The 22,184-nt window shown below is 35.6% G+C and overlaps 1 protein-coding gene across 5 annotated transcripts in view; it reads right to left on the bottom strand.

Moving 5' to 3' along the window:
• Positions 1-22,184, bottom strand: part of CTNNA3 (catenin alpha 3) — a 1,887,341-nt gene that overhangs the window by 609,743 nt on the left and 1,255,414 nt on the right. For all 5 annotated transcript variants that reach the window (XM_078345825.1, XM_035266221.3, XM_078345826.1 and 2 more), the window contains one exon: positions 12,818-12,974. In XM_078345825.1, the coding sequence (XP_078201951.1) occupies positions 12,818-12,974 (157 nt within the window). The remainder of the gene's footprint in view (positions 1-12,817; positions 12,975-22,184) is intronic.

The raw sequence follows: 22,184 nt of genomic DNA, 5'->3' as shown, positions 1-22,184 counted from the left end.
GTGGAGGCTGCCGTGAGCTGAGATCATGCCACTGCACTCCAGCCTGGGCAACAGTGACACTCCGTCTCAAAAAAAAAAAAATTTGTTTACTTACAATTCTTTTGAAATCTAATTCATTTATACCAAATGCTGAGTTCTCTCGAAGCAAATTCTGTGTTTTTCTACTTTGTATCTTCCTTCATTTCCTAGCACACTGTCTTGCACGTAATATTCAGTTTAATATTATCAAAATCACTTTTTCAGGAAATGATTAACAATCTCTAATATAAAACACATATTTCTATTGAAGCACTTCATGGCTTGATACTTTTAATCAAACTAAGTTTTGACTAGGTATAGGTTTAAGAATAATGTATAAGTGCAATATATGGAAATAGGAAATTGGTTATCATTATATTGTATAATTAATCTTTGCATAGATATATACTATATTGGTCATTTTTTTATCTCAACTCCTATTAAGGTGTTTTGATGCAGTTAATTTAACATTTTGCTCTTGCTAACATTATTTTTTTTTTTTGGCATAAGCTTATGAAAGAAGATGAAAAATAAACTGATTTTCCATTTTCTTTGTCAGATTTAGATTAAAGCTTTGTAGAAGCCAAAGGTCATGCTCACTATGATGTCATGGACAAAAAGGCCTTTATTATTCCATATTTTTCATTTTTTCCTTTTAATTTTACTTGACACATAATATATGTAACATATTTATGGGTTACCAAATGACATTTAGATACATGTGTAGAATGTGTAACTATCAAATCAGGGTAATTAGCATATTCATCACCTTAAGTCATAATTTGTTTAGTGAGAACATTCAAAATCCTCCTTCTAGCTTTCTGAACATATATAATAATTAACTATATTCACCCTATAGTGCTATAGAACACTAAAACATATTCTTCTTATTTAGCTGTAACATTATATTTATTGACCAATCTCCCTCTATCCTTCCTTCTCCCTTACAGTTCCCAGCCTGTAATAACCATAGTTCTACTCTCTATTTCTAAGAGCTCATTTTTTTTTTTGCTCCTACGTGAGTAAGAATATGCAATATTTATCTTTCCATGACTGACTTATTCTACTTAACATAATGTCCTCCAGGCTCATCCATGTTACTAATGACAATATTTCATTTTTGAAATAGCTGAATAATATTCTTTTGTGTATATATACTACGTTCTCCTTATTCATCTGTTGATGGACATTGAGGTTGATTCCATAACCTGGCTATTGAGAATAGTGCTGTAATAAACAGGGCAGTGCAGGTATCTCTTTGTTATGCTGATTTCCTTTCCTTTAGATAAATACCCAGTAGTGGGATTACTAAATCATATGGTGGTTCTGTTTTTAGTATTTTGAGAAACCTCAATAGTATTTTCCATAATAGCTGTACTAATTAACATTCTCACTAACAGCACGCAAGAATTCCCCTTACTCCACATCCTTGTTAGCTTTTTTTTTTTTTTAATCTTTTCCTTTCATTCAGATTCTGGGGAAGAATTTCTTGGGTGTGTTTCTTAAATAACTATCAAAATTTTATTATTGATGTTGAGCATACTAAATTCTTACAATCTGATCCAATTTCCAAATCTCTGCGCAGTTAAGAATGTGATGGTGCTAGAACAGCTCATTTTTAAAATTACTTTTAGTTTGAGTATGGTCTTAAAGATCTCTGTTGCCACACTCCTGGTTCAGCAGTTGCCCAATATAAGCCACAGTTTTGAAACTTGCCACTTTTATGATATATACACTTCTGGCACTTTGTAATATACAATTTGACACTGCTTTAATCGTGGATTTTTTTCTTTATTTAAGCTTCCATATCTGAGTGAGAAGATAGGGTGTTTGACTTTCTTTTCCTCTTATTTCACTTAATGTCATTCAGTTCTATGCATGTTGTAGTTAGTGAATGACAGGATTTAATCATCTTTACAGCTGACTACTATTTCACATGTATATACACCACATTTTCTTTATCAATTCAGTCATGTTGAACACGTAGGTTAATTCCATATCTTCACTATTATAGATAGTGCTGCAATGAACACAGAGTTGCAGCTATCTCTTTAAATAATAATTTCTGTTCTTTGGGACAGATTCCCAGTAGTGAGATTGCTAGATTATATGGAAGTTTTATTTGTAGTTTTTTGAGGAACCTCCACACTCTTCTCCATAGTGGCTATTCTAGTTTATATTCCAGTATTTCTTCATTCAGTACAATGCTAGCCATGAGTTTGTCATATGTGGTCTTTACTGTCATGCGGTCATATTGAGGTATATTCCTACTATGGCTAATATGTTAAGAGTTTTTATCATAAAGGGATGATGAATTTTATCAAATGCTTTTTCTGTGTCCACTGAGGTGATGTTTTAAAAATTTTATTATGTCAGTGTGATGCATTACATTTATTGATTTGCATATATTGAACCATTCTTGTGTCCTTAAAATAAATCGTACTCGATCAGGTGTATTATTTTTTGACATAGTGTTTGATTCAATTTCTTAGTATTTGGTTGAGGATGTTGAAATCTGTATTCATCAGAGATACTGGCCCATTGTTTTCCTTTTTTGCTGTGTCCCTGTCTGGTTTTGGTATCAGGATAATACTAGCTTCATAGAATTAATTAGGAAGAATTTCTTAATCTTCAATTTTTGAAATAGTTCAAGAAAAATTGGTGTCAGTTAATTAAAAGTTTGCTAGAATTCATTAGTAAATCCATCTGGTCATGGTCTTTTCTTCCTTGAGAGACTTTTTGTTACTGATTTAATCTTCTTACTTGCTGTTGATCTGTTTCATTCTATTTGTTTTGGTTCAATCTTTCTATTTTATACATGTGTCTAGGAATGTATCCATTTCCTTCAGGTTTTTTAATTTGTTGGTGAAGAGTTGTTCATAACAGTCTCTAATGATACTTCTGAATTTTTGTAGTGTCCCTTGTAATATCTCATTGTTTATTTCTGATATTATTTACTTAGTTAGGTCTTTCTTTAAACTACATAATAGTTTGTTGATTTGGTTTACTTCTTCAAAAACCAACTTTTTTCATGAATCTTTTGTTTGCTTTTTTGCCTCTATTTGTTTCATTCTGTGTTGATCTTTATTGTTTATTTTCCTTTATTAACATTGGGTTGGGTGTGTTCTTGCTCTTCTATTTTTTGAGGTGTATCCCTAGGTTATTTGAAATCTATTTTTTTGATGCAGGTATTTATTCCTATAAACTTCCCTCTTGTACTAATTTTCTGTGTTCCTTACGTATTTTGGTATGCTGTGTTTCTGTTTTCACTTCTTTCAAGAAGTATTTAAAATTTCCTTCTTAATCTCTTCATCAACTCATGGGTCATTCAGGAGCATGCTGTTTAATTTGCATGTATTTTTATAGTTTCCAATTTTCCTCTTGTTATTGATTTCTAGTTATATTCCACTGAAATCTGAGAATACATGGTACAATTGCATTTAAAAAATTATTTAGATTTGTTTAGGGCCTAGCATAGGGTCTATCCTAGAGAACGTTCCATGTGTTGATGAGAAGAATGTGCATTTTGTTGCCACTGGAAAAAATGTTCTGTAAATGTCTATCAGATTCATTTGGTATAAAATGAAGCTTAAGTACAATGTTTCTTTTTTGACTTTCTTCTAGATTAGCTGTATGATGCTGAGGGTGAGAAAGATGGGGTATTAAAGTTCCCAACTATTATTACATTGGTATCTATCTCTCTCTTTAACTCTAATAATATTTGCCCAATATATCTAAGTGCTCTGGTATTGGGTAGATATATATTAACAATTGTTATTTCTTTTTGCTTAATTGATTTTTAAAATCACTATATAATGACATTTCCTGTCTCTTTATATCTTTTTATTTTTAATAAAAATCTATTTTGTTTGATATAAGTATTGCTACTTTTGTACACTTTTTTTTCCATTTGCATGGAATACCTTTTTTAATCCCTTTAGTTATAGTCTATGTTTTTAAATGAGAAGTGAGTTTCTTAAGCAGCAAATAATTGGGTCTCAGTTTTTCAGCCAGTTTATGTTTTTTAATTAGGGAACTTAAACTGCTTACATTTAAGGGTGTTATTGATAAATAAGGACTTATTCTTGTCATTTTGTTAGTTGTTTTGTAATTGCTTTGTATAGCCTTAGTTCCTTTCTTATTATTTTTATGGTTTGGTTGTTTTCTGTAATGATAAAATTACATTCCCTTCTTTTTCTCATTTGTGTATCTGCTTTACCAGTGAATTGTATGCTTTCATGTTTTTCCTTAATTGATAGATAACATCTACCAATTATATAGCTATGTATCTGTTTTTCTTTCATTGGTAGATAACATCCTTTCACTTTCAGAGACTGGAGTCCCTTAAGCATTTCTTGTAGGTTCAGTTTAATGGTGATTAATTTCCTCAGCCTTTCTATGTCTGGGAAAGGCTTTATGTCTCCTTCATTTCTAAAGAATAGCTTCATGGTTTATAGTATTCTTAGTTTGAAAGTTTTTTTTTTTTTTTTTTTTTTTTTCTTCCAGCACTCTGAATACAACATCCTGTCCTCTCCTGGCTTATAAGGCTTCTGCTGAGAAATCTGCTGTTAGTCAGATAAAGATACTCTCATATAAGACTCAATGCTTTCTTTTGGTGTTTTTAGAATTCTCTTTTTGTCTTTGTTTTGAAAATTTGACTATCATGTGCCTCAGAGAGGACCTTCTTAGATTTCACTGATTTGGGAATATTTGAGCACCCTATATCTGAATGAATAGCTCTCTGCCAAGAGTTGTAAACTTTTCAGTTATTGTTTCACTAAATAAGTGGCCTATTCATTTTCTCATTTATTTTCCTTCTGGAATTTCTAAAATGTGAATAGAATATTTGTTTGCCTAGTGATATTCCATATGCCACATAGACTTTTTTCATTTTTATTCTCTTTATTTCTTTTTGCCTAATTGGCTTATTTTAAAAGATCTGTCTTCAAGATCACAAATTATTTATTTTGCTTTATCTAGTCTATTGTTAAACTTGGGTAGGGTGCTTTGGCTTTGGTTCTGGGAGAATGCAGTAATATAGTCACCATATGATTTCTTCAGCATGATTCAAATCAGTAGTATCTATGGCTTCACCGTGTCTTATGCTCTGGCTGTTCCTAAAGTCTGTAGTGTGACTTTGCTGGAGATGGGGCCTCCAGGCAGGTCAGTCCTTGGATCCCTGGGGAGTGTACAGGCACTTCTGGTGGTATGTGCTGCATGGACCAGGTTCTCAGGATCCTGGGTAGTACACAAAGGTGCATAGTGGCCCTGTTGTTGGTGAGGCAAGTTGCGGGTTGTGGTGGTGGAACATCTTAGGCAGGGCAGTCCTCGAGCCCCTATGTGACACATTTGGGGATCAGTCTTCATGGCAGTGGGTCACAAGCAAGCTGGTCCTCAGGCCACTGGGCAGTATGTGCAGGCACATGAAGGCCCAAGTACTGCAGGGAACAAGGTCACTGTCATCAGGAAAGGTGGCTCTCAGGCTCTGGAAAGCATGTGCTTTGGATTCCTATGTCCTGGGGAAAGCCTCCCTGATGTGCAGGACTGCCTATTCCTTGGGATTTAGGGCTCTATGTGGGCTCAGGTAACAGGGACCCTGTGGTACCACTGAGTTCAGCTGGCATTGTAACACTGCAACCTTCTGGGAGGTGTGGAGGATGAAGGCAGTGCACCTGTGATGTGGAGATGCAGCAGCTATTGGGCCCCAGGGCAGGATGTATTCTGGTGGTGACATTTGTTAGTGCATTTTTGATGGCACTGAAAGTTAGATTTGTGTTACTAAGCCAAGGTCAAAGAACACTGGATGATTAATGCTGAAAGTTGTTTTTTCATAATTTGAAGATTTTTAAGAATATTAATCCGGGGGCAAACACATTAACTGAATTAAGAAGACATAAATCTGAAAAATTAATGTTGGCAAAGAATTTAAAATGGAAATATATACTTTTATTCATTCAGCAAATACCTATTAGGAGACTTCAGGGAAAACTGTGAAAGTAAGAGGTCCTATTAAGAAGATTCTACAGCAACTCAGGCAAAAGAAAAGTACTTGACCCGGCATAGTAGCAGTGAATATAAAGGAAAAGTGAACATATTTAAGAAGAATTTAAAATACAAAGTAAAGCACATCTTCAACTACCCTTCAATATTATAATTCACTAAGGGTCAATATGATATTAAATCAGAACACTCCACAATAATAGAATTAGATTGCTAATTCTAATTTAGAAGAGGTCAATCACTTTTTCAGAAAATTCAAAAACCATTGTCAATCTCTTCCACCATTCCTCATTTACTCTCTGCAAGGTTCTTTGAACTGACTGCACCATGGACTACACCATGGTGACCACTGAGACCCATATGTACACCTCCAGATAACCTTCCAGAGCCAGAAAGCCTAACATAACAGAAAAACTGCAAAAGGAAAAGAATACCTAGCTCCTGAAGTGCCTGTTTAACCAACCTTGCAAACATTCTTCCATTGCTCCTGCCTCAACCATTCCTGCCTCAACTGATAAGCCAACCTCACGACACTGGACTTTGGACCTTGTGACACCCTCCCCCAAAGTGACACCCCCAAGGCTTACAAAAACCACCCTGAACTGCAACTTCTATAACTTTCCACTGCCTACCGCAAACCTGTAAAACGAACTCCTATCCCACTGCCCTCTCTGGACTCTTGTTTTGTACTCAGCCCACCTGCATCCAGATGAATAAGCAGCCTTGTTGCTCACAAAAAGCCTGTTTAGGTGGTCTCTTCATGCAGAGGGCACCTGACAATCTCCATTGTCACAGTTCCTTTGCAAGTTATCTCTTCCACTACCTTTTATTCATTGTTCGATCTCTATTACCTTTCATAGGATTTAGCACCCACAATTTTGGAATATTAAATAAGTATAGAAATAAAAGAAAGGTTGTATTTTTACAAACCCTCATATTTAATCAGTTCTTAGTAATTGTTGAATAGTTCTTATAGTCCAAATCATTCACCCCTTCTATCAAAGTTTATAGCTCAGTATGAGTCAATTTATGCAAACTGACCTCTGAAAATATATATTTAAACACATTGAGACAATTGTTGATAGCATAACTTTTAAATCATCAATGAAAATTTTCAGTTTTAAATATAAAACCATAATAGATAAACAGAAGATACTTGCCATTAGAGACCATTATTTCAAGAATCTTTAGTCAATATTGGACCATTGAATCATTCTAAAACATAAGCAAATATTTTATCACAAGTTACCTTCCTGTGTGCTAATAACAAAAAAAAATAGTTTTAAGTCTAAGAATCCTTTACCAGTGATTTTAGATTTTTTTAAATTTATATTTTAATGTAGAGAGTTGATATTCTGGCAATTCACATGTTTTTACAACTGATTCAGAAGAAAATGGAAATCTGTTTTAGACTTTTATTCCAACACACATACATATACACACAAACACACAGAAAATAGTCTCCCTATATACACACACACACACACACACACACACACATATGTATATATGTATAATATTATTGACTACTAGAAGAAAGCCCATGAGAGGTTAAATGCTTATAGAAATTTTGAAAGCAACATTTTTTCTAAACAATTCACAACACAGATACCCTAAGAACTAACTTGTTGGTTGACCTACCTGACACAAGATGAACCAGAAGTCTCTGAATACAAACTATAACATATCACTCTAATTAGTCCATTCTCATGCTGCTATAAAGAACTGCCCAAGACTGAGTAATTTATATAGGAAAGAGGTTTAATTGACTCACACAGTTCCACATGGCTAGGGAGGCCCCAGGAAACTTACAATCATGGTGGAAGGGGAAGCAAATAGTTCTTATGAAGAAGCACATCCTTCTTCACTTGATGGCAGGAGAGAGATTAAGAGCCCAATGTAGGAGGAAGCCCCTTATAAAACCATCAGATTTTGCAAGAACTAACTCACTATCACAAGAACAGGTTGGGGGAAACTACCCCTGTGATTCAATTATCACCACCAGGCCCCTCCCACAACACGTGGGAATTATGGGAACTACAATTCAAGATGAAATTTGGGTGGGGACATAGTCACACCATATCAATCTTTCTACAAAAGTACCAGATAAGTTATTTGCTATTAAACAGATATGTAACTTTTCTTTAAAAATCTGCCCCACACAGAAGGTGCAAGATTGTGGCAATTTTCATCATAGGTATTCGAACTATGATTAGCCATCTTAAAAAAAAAAAAGTAACCCACTGATTCATTGGTCTTATTTTGGACCTAGAACACCTGGCTGCTACTAAAAAGTACCAGAGGGCCACCTGGATTATTTCTCATTTTTTTGACTGGGAAAATTCTGAGAGAAGATGCCATAATTTGCAGGAGCAGATATTGAAAAGTTATGATGTTACAAAAAGATTATTTGTAAAGAATCATGAGTAAACTAATACAAGGTAAGCTTATGAAGGCACAGAAACTTGAGAATGCAGTGGGAACCACTCAGTACTTCAGGCAAATGTGTCTGGTTGTCTGTTCACTAGCCATTACTCCTCTTTGACTAACAAACCTCTGATTTTGTTTGCGTAGTAAGTGACTAGTAATAAAGGTTAAATTGTGACTGGTCTAAGCCTAGTGTTCTGTAAGAACTTGCTTATACCAGCTCAGAAGAGCCGATTCTATGCATTAGGTACCAACTCAGAGTTAAGTGCAATCACATTGGTAGCTTAAAACCTGCAAAGGTGGTAATATTTATGCCACATAAATAAACAAATGCTACAAATTAGGACTAACACTCTCTCTGGCTTCTATCAGTTTTTAATCACTTATCCAGCATTCTCTAAACTTATCTTGGAAATCTAATTTTTTTTTTGCCAGGGATTGGCTCAATATTGGGAAAGGGACCAACTTCTTGACCTATGACAAGTAAGAGAAACTGATGAAAACCATCTGGGAAAGACTTTCTTCTCGAAAGTTAAAGCTGCAAGCCAGTTTCTTTTTGTGTTTTAAATGGTATTGTATAATGCTTGGAGATGCAATGCTTTAAGATGCAACCATGAGGGAAGATCAACAGAATCCAGAGTTGCTTACACATTAATAACTTTGAACTGTCAGAGGCACATGAACCAGAACAACTCCATCTTGAATAGGAGCTGGGTAAAATGAGGTTGAAACCTACTGGGCTGCATTCCCAGACAGTAAAGGCATTTTAAGTCACAGAATGAGCTAAGAGGTCGGCACCAGATACGGGTCATAAAGACCTTGCTGATAAAAGAAACAGGTTGCAGTAAAGAAGTGGGCTAAATCCTACCAAAACCAAGATGGCCACAAGAGTGACCTCTGGTCAACCTCACTACTACACTGCCATCAGTGCTATGACAATTTGCAAATGCCATGGCAACATCAGGAAGTTACTCTATACGGTCTAAAAAGGGGAGGCATGAATAAACCACCCTTTGTTTTTTACATATCATCAAGAAATAACCATAAAATTGGGCAACCAGTAGCCCTCGGGGCTGCTCTGTCTATGGAGTAGCCATTCTTTCATTCCTTTACTTTCTTAATAAACTTACTTTTACTTTGTACTGCAGACTCACCTTGAATTCTTTCTTGCACAAGATCCAAGAACCCTCTCTTGAGGTCTAGAATGGGACCCCTTTCCTGTTACGGAACCACTACCAACCGGGACATCCAAAATATAGAAAACTATGAGCCATCCACCCTGGATATAGGAAATAATGTACATTTTCTCTACAGAATTTAACAATAATAATTAAATATATTAACTATAAGTTCAGTTTTTATTATCCTCTTGTATAGACAATTCTAAATAATGTTAGTGACTAAAATATCCCTCCCTGGCCAGGTGCAGTGGCTCATGCCTGTAACCTCAGCATTTTGGGAGGCCGAGGCGGGTAGATCACCTAAGGTCAGGAGTTCGAGACCAGCCTGACCAACATGGAGAAACCCTGTCTCTACTAAAAACACAAAATTAGCTGGGCATGGTGGCCCATGCTTGTAATCCCAGCTACTCAGAAGGCCGAGGCAGGAGAATCACTTGAACCCGAAAGGTGGAGGTTGTAGTGAGCCAAGATCTTGCCATTGCACTCCAGCCTGGGCAACAAGAGAGAAACTCTGTCTCAAAAAAAAAAAATGCCTCCCCACATAGCTGAACTACTCCTCCCCAAGTCCACTGTATGCTAGGGCCAGCAGCCTAGAGCCAACTATATCAAATATCTATGTATATGAGATAATTAAGGATTTTTGTTATTTAAGTAATTTTTACATGAGTTTTTCTGTTACTTGTGTATGTTCTGAACTGCTTAAGTTGTCTGTGAAAAGAAAAGCAGATCCAGAATATTGCTATATTAGGTTAATCTAGCACCAAAGAGAAATACTATGAATTCCTGCTTTAAGGACTTACAATATGCCTGGAGGATCCCAGGCCTCCCCCAGCTGTAATAATGCAAGGATTGATAAATTATGGTTCCCCTTCTCGCATGTCCAGAGGATTCTCCCTAAGTGCTGTCAGTATTACTATGTTAAACTGTCTTTACATTGATTAATATGAGTAGGTTCCTTTGCCTATTAACCAAAAGAACCAACTGAGAAACAGAACCTACTATTTAACAATCAAATTACAAAAGATTTTTCTAATATAAGGTGTTGACTGAATTTACTTTGCAAAGTCTATACTAAGGAGATAGCAAGTAGACAAAAATATGCTTAACATAACATTGTTCACAATAATTAAAGTTACTATTTACCTAAATGTTAACAAAAGAGCACATAAATGCATAATTTCCTGAATATATAATCATGCAGAAATACACAGCCAAATATTATGTGTAAAAAGGCAAGTAACATAAATACATATATATATGCATAATATACATTTGAAAATATAAATATATATTAGAAAAGTGGTGAATGGAAAAAAATCAATTAGCAGTGGTTATTATTCCTGAGTAGTGGAATCAAAGGTCATTGATTTTTTTCCCCATATATTTTCTATATTTTCAAAGATTTTAATTCTATAAAGTAATTTTAAAATATGTCATTAGCATACATTTCACTTTCATTAATGTATCACGAAAATATACTCAGTTTCTGAAACAATTTTTCATTACAAGAATGTATACATACATGAAAATAATGAAATCAGGTTAGACTGAAAGACTGAACTAAATCAGGAAATTTTAAAAAATGAAGTTGGATATTCATGAGAATTTGCATTTTATAAAAAAGAATAAAATCACATTCCAAGAAAATCCTTCTCTCACAAAAAAGGAAAAAAATACATAATTTAATTTAGAGAGAGGTTTACCCTTTGCGAGTATAAAAAAGACTAAAATCCATTTAGTTTTTTGTTTTTACAACAACATAAACAAAATTTGAATTATGCTTCTGAGGATACTGATTCATAAGAGTATCTTCACAATCCTATGGAATATTATTCTAATTAGTGATGAGAGAATAATCTGGGCTTCACATGGAATGTCAAGCTTCTATGTTTTCATTAGATGTTTAGATTTGCTTATTTGATTCTTTAGATTAACACTGTTAAATACATATGATGGTTGTTGAATTACCATATTGCATCTGTCAAAGGAAAATAAATCCTGGGGCCCTAAAATCACTAAGCCAAAGGGAAAAGTCAAGCTGGGAAATGCTTAAGATAAACCTGTCTCCGTTTCTATTCAAAGCCATCCCTCTGCTGAGATAAATGCATATCTGATTGCCTCCTTTGGAAAGGCTAAGCAGAAACTCAAAAGATTACAACCACTTGTCTCTTATCTACCTATGGCCTGGAAGCCCTCTTCCTATATCTAGTTGTCCCACTTTTGCTTCAACTTGTTCCACCTTTCTGGACTGAACCAATATTCATCTTACTTATGTTGATTGATGTCTCATGTCTTCCTAAAATGTATAAAACAAAGATGTGCTCTAACCACCTTGGGCACATGGCATCAGGATCTTCTGAGGCTGTGTCATGGGTGCACATCCCTAACTTTGGCAAAATAAACTTCTCAAATTGACTGAAATCTGGCTCAGATTTTGTGGTTCACACATCTCAAATCAATGAGATTTGCCCATTAATATACATTTTTCCCTGAGGGGAGAAAAATTTGGTTGGGAAAGAAGTGCAGGGAAATCAAGATACATAAATGTATGAGAGAGAGAAAATGTGGATTTAATTGAAAACCTAGGAAAAACCTAAGACTTCTAGGTATTATGTTCTATTATATTTTGCCCATGAATAGGAGTTTCTTTTACAGACACAGTGTAAATTGTTAAATTTAAAAAGAATACAAGACATGAAGCTTATAATCCCAGAGTAGACCATGGATGACACAACTGCTACTAATACACAGCAACACATTGCATCCAGAAACACAATCAATGAAATGTTTTCTCTATTAAATAAATTAATTTTTAATATTAATTTAATATTCAATTATTTTTTTTTGATATGGACTCCAGCTCTGTTGCCCAAGCTTGAGTGGTGGCGTGATCTCAGCTTACTATAACTTCTGCCTCCTGGGTTCAAGCAATTCTCCTGCCTCAGCCTCCTGAGCAGCTGGTATGGCAGACGTGGACCACCATGCCAGGCTAATTTTTCTATCTTTAGTAGAAATGTGGTTTCAGCATGTTAGCTAGGCTGGTCTGGAACTCCTGACCTCAAGTAATTCATCTGCTTCAGCTTCCCAAAGTGCTGGGATTACAGGCGTGAGCCACCATACCCAGTCTAGCACTATTCTATTTCATAAAGTTGACAAGAGCAAATAAACAAAATAAAACAATAAAAACATACCAGATACAGCAAGGAAGTCATCTATGCTTGTAATGTCATCTACAGCTTCAGTGAGGACATGTATATGATTCTCCCAAGTATGTTTGTACATTTCCATGGTGTTTTTGACCACCTGACTTTTGGGTCTTGCAGCCAAAGCAAGTGCAGCATTAATAACCTGTAAAGATAAGAATTGAAAAAATGACCTATTGGGTACAATGTTCACTATTTGGGTGACAGGTACACTAAAAGCCCACAAGTATGCAATATATGCATGTAAAAAATATCAATCTAAATTCCTAAATATATAAATATAAAAAATTAAAACAATGAAATAAAATTAAATTATATTCACTCAATATTAAACATAAAACATAAAATTAAAAAAATCTGTAAAGATGTAGAATGTTTATCTAGTGATTTCTTTTTTTTGTTTTTTTTTTTTTTGAGATGGAGTCTCGCTCTGACACCAGGCTGGAGTGCAATGGATCACTGCAAACTTCGCCTCCTGGTTCAAGTGATTCTTCCACCTCAGCCTCCCGAGTAGCTGAGATTACAGGTGCATGCCACCACGCCCTGCTAATTTTCGTATTTTTTTTTAGTAGAGACAGGGTTTCATCATATTGGTCAGGATGGTCTCAATCTCTTGACCTCATGATCTGCCCTCCTCGGCCTCCCAAAGTGCTGGGATTACACGCATGAGCCACTGTGCCCCGCCAGTGATTTCTTTAAATACGTTATGTGTATTAAAATTAGATTATTTCAAATAAGTTAAATATGATTAAATACATTCATCCTCAACAATAGGAAAAGCAGCAAAATGTCTCCACATAAATACAGTTTATATTGAAAAGTATAAAATGTTATATATATATATTTATTTTATTTTATTTTTTGAGACGGAGTTTCGCTCTTGTTACCCAGGCTTGAGTGCAATGCTACAATCTCGGCTCACCACAACCTCTGCCTCCTGGGTTCAGGAAATTCTCCTGCCTCAGCCTCCTGAGTAGCTGGGATTACAGGCACACGCCACCATGCCCAGCTAATTTTTTGTATTTTTAGTAGAGACAGGGTTTCACCATGTTGACCAGGATGGTCTTGATCTCTTGACTTGTGATCCACCCGCCTTTTCCTACTGCCTCTATTACTGCAGAATGAGATTTTTTAAATATAAACTTTCTCACCATAAGCTCCATGAAGTTCAAAACACTTTTCTAAGTGATGACGTCAGGCATTTAATCTATCTTTAAAGAACTAATGGTTCTGGGAATTTAAACATGTCAATGTAGTCTTTTTTACATTAATAACTGATGAGAAACGGGTGCCTTTAACAGATTTTTCAAATTAATAAACAAAAAGAAATCAGAAAGAACCAAATTAGGACTGTAATTTGAATGCTCAGGAATTTCCCATGGGTATTCCTGAAATATTGCCCTTGTTTCAGGAGAGAAACGAGCAGGAACACTGTCATGGTGTAGAAAGACATTCTGGTGAAACTTTCTTTGGCATATTTCTATCACATTTTTGTCTAATTTTCTCAAAACACTCTCATAGAATGCAGATGTTATCATTCTTTGGCCCTCTAGGAAGTCATTAAGCAAAATGCCTTTAGTATACCATAACACTGTGGCCATAACCCTTGTTCTTGACTGGTCTGTTTTTGCTTTGGCTGGATCACTTCTGTCTCTCAGTAGCCACTGCTTTGATTATGGGGTCTTCAGGATTGTATTTGCAAAGCTGTGTTTCATCTCTTGTTACAATTCTTCAAAAAAGTAATTCAGGATCTTGAAATCACTTATTTACAATTTCCACTGAAAGCTCTGCTGTTGTCTGCAGCTGATCTGGGCACAAGGGTTTGGGAATTCATTGAGTGGAATGTTTGTTCAACTTTAATGTTTTAGTCAGAATTCTGTAAACTGAACCAATTAAGATATCTATGTTGTTGGCTGTTACCTGTGCTGTTATTCATTGGTTACCTTCAATTAGGGCATGAATAATATAAAATTTTTTGATCACGAATTGATGTAGATGTGCTGCTTCTGTGAGCTTCATCTTCGACATCATCTCTTGTTAAAATGAATTATCAGTTTGTAAACTGATGATTTATTTGGTGCTTGTCTCCATGAACATTTCGTAAAGCATCAATGATTTTATCATTCTTCCACTCAAGCTTCACCATAAATATGATGTTTGTTCTTCAATTTTAGAAGAGTTTATGTTGCCTTTGATAGGTGGTTGATATAGTTTGGCTATGTCTTCACCCAAATAGCATCTTGAATTGCAATTCCCATAATTCCTGTGTGTCGTGGGAGGGACCCGGTGGGAGGTACTTGAATCATGAAGGCAGTTACCTCCATGCTGTTCTCATGAAAGTCAGTTGAGTTCTCACGAGATCTGACAGTTTCATAAGGGGGCTTTCCCTTTTGCTTAGCACTTCTCCTTCCTGCCGCCATAGAAAGAAGCACATTTTTGCATCCCCTTCTGCCATGATTGTAAGTTTCCTGAGGCATCCCTAGTTCTGTGAGGCTATGAGTCAATTAAACCTCTTTCCTTTATAAGTTATCCAGTCTCAGTTCCGTCTTTATTAGGAGCATTAGCATGGACTAATATAGAACTCTTTTCAAACTGATGTTTCTTATTCTCAATCCCTCACACTAGATCCCTCAAACTAGAGCCTGTATTATTATAAGTTAGTAAAGGTTTATATTGGTGCAAAAATGTTCAATTCTATGCATAATGTTTTCATAAAACACATTTTCAATAAATGTTTTGAAGATCTTTCATACAATGACAACAATAAAAAGAAGCTTTTTCTACTGAATATCCTAAAGACTGTACCTTAAGTCACTTCCTGTCAGCAAATTACTGGAGGTAGAGGCAGGAAAAAATTAGTTGCTTGAGAATAATATATTTAAATCCTCTTATTTTTTATAAAAGAGGAACATATTAAATTTTAGGGAAACACACTAACTTTAGAAGTTACTGTGCAGTATGCCTTGACTTCAGTTTTAGAGTTTTATTAACCTATTAACTTACAATGTACCTTTGTGTATACTGCAATGGCTCTGGTCTCTGGTGTTTCATTGTTCTTGTAAATGGACAACTATGTGCACGTGTGGTTGTGCGGAAATTATGCCTTCACAGCAAAGTATACTTTTAAAGTACTGGTGTAAAACCCTCAGTGGAGATATGAAGTTATGAATATAAGACAGTTATATTTTATAAGAATATTTTCAGTTCTGCTGCTGATCCAATTTATCTGATTCAACACTGCACACTATGAGGAGGCTTTATCCTGCTTGACTCTTCTGATACTTAGCTTAAATCTAAAAGTAGACAGAATTCAGAAGAATTCTTCTAACCCCCTTAAGGCAGAAGAAATGTTCATCCCAATGTCACATTCCTAGAATTTTTGCCATATATCTAAAGAAAATAAAATGGCCATCTTAAATCTTCTTCATGCAAAACTATTTTTAAAAAATAAATTATGTTGCTTTCTGAGGAATTTTGTTTCTTTAGATTACAGTTGAGATGTTTACATGTCAGTCTCTTGACCCTGATAATTATTTAGTCTGTTGCTTCAACTTTGAAACAGTTACTTTTAAGTTTAGGCCTTATTATATCTTAACTGGGCCATTCTAGTAGCCATACAGGTTTCTACTTCAGTCTCTATTTGCTCTGAGACATTCTTCTTAATACAAACACATTTCTTTCTCAAATACGGAAGTGATCACATCCTCGACTTGCGGATAACCTTTGATAAATTCCTAGTTGACTGAAAACCAAAATCAAAACCAAAACCAAATTTATTTTTAGTAATTCACAGTCTAAAACCATCCACATGTTGGGTCTTACCTAGAGTTCACTCTGCTCTAATAATCTCACTGGTTTTAGCTTTTGTTCCAGCCACAGTTTTCAGCCCCATTTCCTTATCACATCACTCATCTTTGTACCATTGTGACCGTTTTTATAGCTGAATCTGCCTTAATGCCTTTGTTCTATCCCCTTTTCACTCCACTCCATCTCAGGAAACATTTTTTATATTTAACAAATCCATGGAAATATCACCATATACTGCAAAGCCTGTCCCGGTTCCTATACCCAGCAAATGGAATTGTTTTCTCCTTTGTGTTTAAAAACTATTTTGTCCATATAAATAAAGAGTAGTTATTCTATTGCATGATTGCTCATACATATGTCTGTTCCTGGGTAATTAGCTCCATTATAGGAAAGGTTATGTATTATTCATCTTTGCTTCTTTGTATACTAAACATATTATCATAGCTGCTATACTTATAAACTGTCCCTAAAAGAAACCAGTCTGCTCACAGCCCACATTGAGAGGATAGCCACAGGGGGATAGGTTTGGTATTATTTTCTCCCTCTTCCACACTATTTAGGTCATAGGCAGGTACCTAATTCAAGAGGAGCTAATCTGTTGGCTGGATGGTGATTGGTCCTGAGGTTTGATATAAAAGGTTTTGGTGTTTTAATCAATCTTGAAAATTTGAACTAGAATTTATGAAGAAATCATTAGTTAGCAGTCAAGACCAAAGTTGAAAGTTTCTGTAGAGAGTAGCCATCTTATAAAATCAGAACCAGAGGGGGCCAGTGGAACTGAAGTTACAAGGAAACTGGAGCCAAAGTGAAATGAAGAAGAAACCGTGAGTAGACTGAAGCTGATGTTTAAAAAGAAAAGAAAAATAGAAAGACAGAAATAAATAAACAAAGTCTGGAATAAAATAAGCCAGTTGGTAGCAAGGAGAATAGGGAAAATCTATCAAGAGAGTCTAAAGCATCAACAGAGAGAAAATGATACTCAGATGAAAAAAAAGAACTAGGAGTTGACTGTACATGAGAGTATCCTATTTTGGGAAATACTAATAGCTATAATAATAACACACTAATGAAGTCCATCCTTTTTGCCATGCACCACTGTTCCAAGCACTTTCTACATATTCATGCATCTAATTTCTTTAACCTAATTTTTACACCACAGTGGGGTAGGTAGGTGTTGTCATCTCCATTTTCAGACAAGGGCACCAAGTTATTAAGGAGAAGCTGTCAACTTGACCTAGACCTTCATGCTCTTAATTGCCATACTATATTATCTTCTATAACAATATTATACTAATTTATGATGCTATGAGTGAGTGATGATCCTTAAAACCATAAACACATCACTGAAGAAAACATTACAATGCCTGGTGTACAGAAAAACAAAAGAGAGGCTGTGTATGTGTGTGTGTGTGTGTGTGTGCGCACACGCGTGTGTGTGTGTGAAAGAGAGAGAGAGAGAATATACATAAAATTTGCTAAGTTAACCATTTATAAAATCCAGTGGCATTAAGTACATTCACAGAGTTGTGCAAATCTCCATCTCCAGAACTTTTTAGCCTCTCAAACTGAAATTCTGTACTCACTAAACAATAACTTCCCGTTCTACCTTCCCCCTAGTACCTAGTAAGCTCTATTATACTTTCTACCTTTTGATGTTGCCTATTCTGGATACTTCATATAAGCGGAATTATACAACATTTGTCCTTTTGTGTCTGCCTTATTTCACTTAGCACGATGTTTTTAAGGTTTATTCAAGTTGTAGTAGACATCAGAATTTGACTTTTTAAGATTAAATAATATTCCACTGTATATACAAACCATGTTTTGCCCACCCATCATCTGTCAGTCAACATTGGGTTGTTTACATCTTTTAGTTGTTGCAAATAATGCTGTATGACCATTGTTGTACAAATACCTGTTCAAGTCTTGGCTTTTGATTATTTTGGGTATATGCCCAGAAGTGGAATTGCGGGATTAGATGACAAGTTTTCTTTTTAAAACAGTGTCTCATTCTGTCACCCAGGCAGGAGTATAGTGGCTCAATCTCAGCTGACAGCAACTTCCACCTCCCAGGCTCAAGTGATCCTCCCACCTCATCCTCCCAAGTAGCTGGGACCACAAATGTGCACCACCAACCCAGCTAATTTGTTGTATTTTTGATAGAGTCAAGGTTTCACCATGTTGCCCAGGCTGATCTACAAATCCTGAGCTCAGGTGATCAACTAGCCTCAGCCTCCCAAAGTGGTGGGATTCCAGGCATAAGCCACCGTGCAAAGCTGACAATTTAAAATTTATGAAATTGCCACATTGTTTTCCAAAGTAGCCACACCATTTTATATTCCTATCTGCAATGCACAAGAGTTCCTATTTCTTTACATCCTGGCCAACATTTATTTTCTTTTAATCATAATCATCCTAATGGGTGTGAAGCGGCATCTCACTGAGGTTCTGTTTGCATTTCCCTAATAATTGGTGATGCTGAATACCTTTTCATGTGCTTATTGACCAGCTGCTTATTTTCTTTGGAGATTTTTCTAGTCAAGTCTTTTGCCCATTTTTAAACTGTTTTTTATTGTTGAGCTTTAGGAGTCTTTTACATATTCTGGTTATTAATCTCTGACCATGTATATGATTTGTAAATATTTTTTCCCCTTCTTTGGGTTGCCTATTCCCTCTCTTGTCAATATCCTCTGATACACAGAAGTTTTAAATTTTGAGGAAATCCTATTGGTTTTTTTTGTTTTCTGTGCTTTTGGTATCATATGTGCATTGTCAAACCTCACGTCAGGAAGTGTCCATCTATGTTTTCTTCTAAGAGTTCTATATTTTTAGCCACTATGTTTAAGTCTTTGATTCATTTTGAGTTAATTTTTGTATATGTAGCAAGGTAAGGGGCAAATCTCATTCATTGCCATATACTTAAGTTTTCCTAGCACCATTTGTTGAAAAGATTATCCTTCATCCATAGAATTATCTGAGCAGCCCTGTCAAAAACCATTTGACCATATATGCAAGGGTTTATATCTGGGATATATATTCTATTCCATTGATCTATATGTCTGTCTTTATGCCAGTATCACACTGATTTGATTATTGCAGTTTGTAATGAATTTTGAAATTAGGAAGTGTGAGGCCTCCAACTTATTCTTATTTTTCAAGATTATTTTGGCTACTTAAGGTCCCTAGAGATTCCATATGAAATTTAGGATGTGCTTGCACCTGTAATCCCAGCATTTTGGGAGCCTGAGGCAGGCGAATCACAAGGTCAGGAGTTCAAGACCAGCCTGGCCAACAAGGTGAAACTCCGTATCTACTAAAAATACAAAATTAGCCAGGCATGGTGGCGGGCACCTGTAATCCCAGCTACTCAGGAGGCTGAGGCAGGAGAATCTCTTGAAACTAGAAGCTGGAGGTTGCAGTGAGCAGAGATTTTACCACTGCACTCCAGCCTGGGTGAAAGAGCAAAACTCCACCTCAAAAAAAAAAGAAGAAAAAGAAAAAAAAATTTAGAATGCATTTTTTTCTGTATGTGCAAAATACACTGTTGGTATTTTGATAGGGATTACATTAAATTGGTAGATTGCTTTGGTTAGTATTATCGTCTTAATAATATTAAATTTTATAACCCATGAACATATGATGTCTTTTCTGCTTTTTATGTCTTCTTTAATTTATTTCAGCAATATTTTGTAGTTTTCAGCAAAAACTACAAAAGGAAAAGACATTCGAAGTCTTTCACCTCCTTCGTTAAGCCTATTCCTGGCATTTCATTTTGTATGCTATTATTAAGTGAAATTATTTTCTAAATTCCCTTTTCAGATTGTTCATTGTTCACATATAAAAACATACTGATTTTTGTGTTCTGATTTTGTATTCTGCTGAATTCCATTATTAGCTTCAAGATTTGCATGTGTGTAATTTTCAGGATTTTCTTAATATAAGATTATGTCATCACTGAACAGTGATAATTTTATTTCTTCCTTCCCAATTTGGGTACCAAAAAAAGTTTTTTTTTTAATTTTCTTTAAGTTGGATTTTGTCAGGCAAGTCAGAAGAAAGGCATTGATTGAATTAATCGAGGTTATAGAAGGGGTACATAGAACTGCAAGGAACTGCTGAAAGCACTCACCAGCCTCCTCTTTGAATATGGCTTCTGTTATTCCAACTACATTCCCTGCCCATGCTTGCTGATATGGGCTGTGTTTGAGACTCATTTCTCTTTCCTCATAGAGGCCTGTCCAAATCAGCTCCTGTTAGACCCTGTGCATTAGGTTGTCAGGCACACCTGACAAAAGCCAGCTTAGTTAGCTTCAGCTGGTCCCATTCTATCTTCTTTAGGCTTCTCCCCATTTCTACTGCTATATGTGGCCACGGCCTCAACATGCTGTAGGCTAAGCTTCCTCATATTTTTCTATTAAATCAGATAGACTAATTTTACTACATTCTGAACTCATTTACCTTGGGAAACCCTTGAACATCTAAACTACATTCAGAATACTTAGGATTTTCAGACTGTCTCAAGATTTCTTTGTTTCTCTCTAGGTATTAGAAGCTTGTATTTCAGGCATCTCATTTGTACAGACCCCTTCTAAGACCCATAAGAGACTCTAGAAATGTGTTCACAACATTGTCATTTGTTGCAGTAAAATCCGCCACAAATAGTTTTAGGATCCAGCTAAGGGGAAGTTGAGTTGAGGCTACACTTAGTTTGTGCTTAGTGGATAATTTCAGGTGTTTTACAGTCACTTCCCTTTATCTTTCACTACCTTCATACTTGTACTGACCTCAGACCATGATAAAACCAATAGAACCTTTGCCTGTCCTAATTCTATGTGCTCTCCTTTCTGAACCCCCCCAAAACAAACCATGCTAAAACAAAGACTGAACTATCTTCCCAGTTTCTATATAGAAAGTGACATTACAAAATAAATTGTGATTTTAGAGGGGAGCAATACTGTGCAGTGAAACAAAGATAGAAAAAAAAGAAAAAAATTTCATGAGGGTATATCTGACAGATCATTTATACAAATATATTATTTTTTCTGAATGGTGCTATATTTTGATATTTGATGGCATTTTAAAATTAGTATCTAGTTGGTTTTTGTATTCTAAATAAATACAAAATTCAATTCAATTTAATTCTTCACTTTTTGTTAAAGAAGGCCCTCAAAATTGTGTGTGCTTTAGGCTCCTCATGGCCTGGCCTGTCACCATCAATGTATTTTTTTTTTTTTTTTTGAGATGGAGTTTTTGCCCTGTCGCCCAGACTGAAGTGCAGTGTGTTATCTTGGCTCACTGCAACCTCCACCTCCCGGGTTCAAGCGATTTTCCTACCTCAGGCTCCTGAGTACTGGGATTACAGATGTGCACCACAATGCCTGGCTAATTTTGCTTGTATTTTAGTAGAGACGGGTTTCACCACGTTGGCCAGGCTGGTCTCGAACTCCTGACCTAAGGTGATCCACCCATTTTGGCTTTCCAAAGTGCTGGGATTACAGGCGTGAGCCACTGAACCCAGCCAGCGTTTTTTTCTCATGAACTATCTTCT

This window comes from Callithrix jacchus, chromosome 12 (genome assembly GCF_049354715.1).
Source record: "Callithrix jacchus isolate 240 chromosome 12, calJac240_pri, whole genome shotgun sequence".
NCBI lineage: Eukaryota > Metazoa > Chordata > Mammalia > Primates > Cebidae > Callithrix > Callithrix jacchus.
This window is presented reverse-complemented; position numbering and strand designations above follow the sequence as displayed.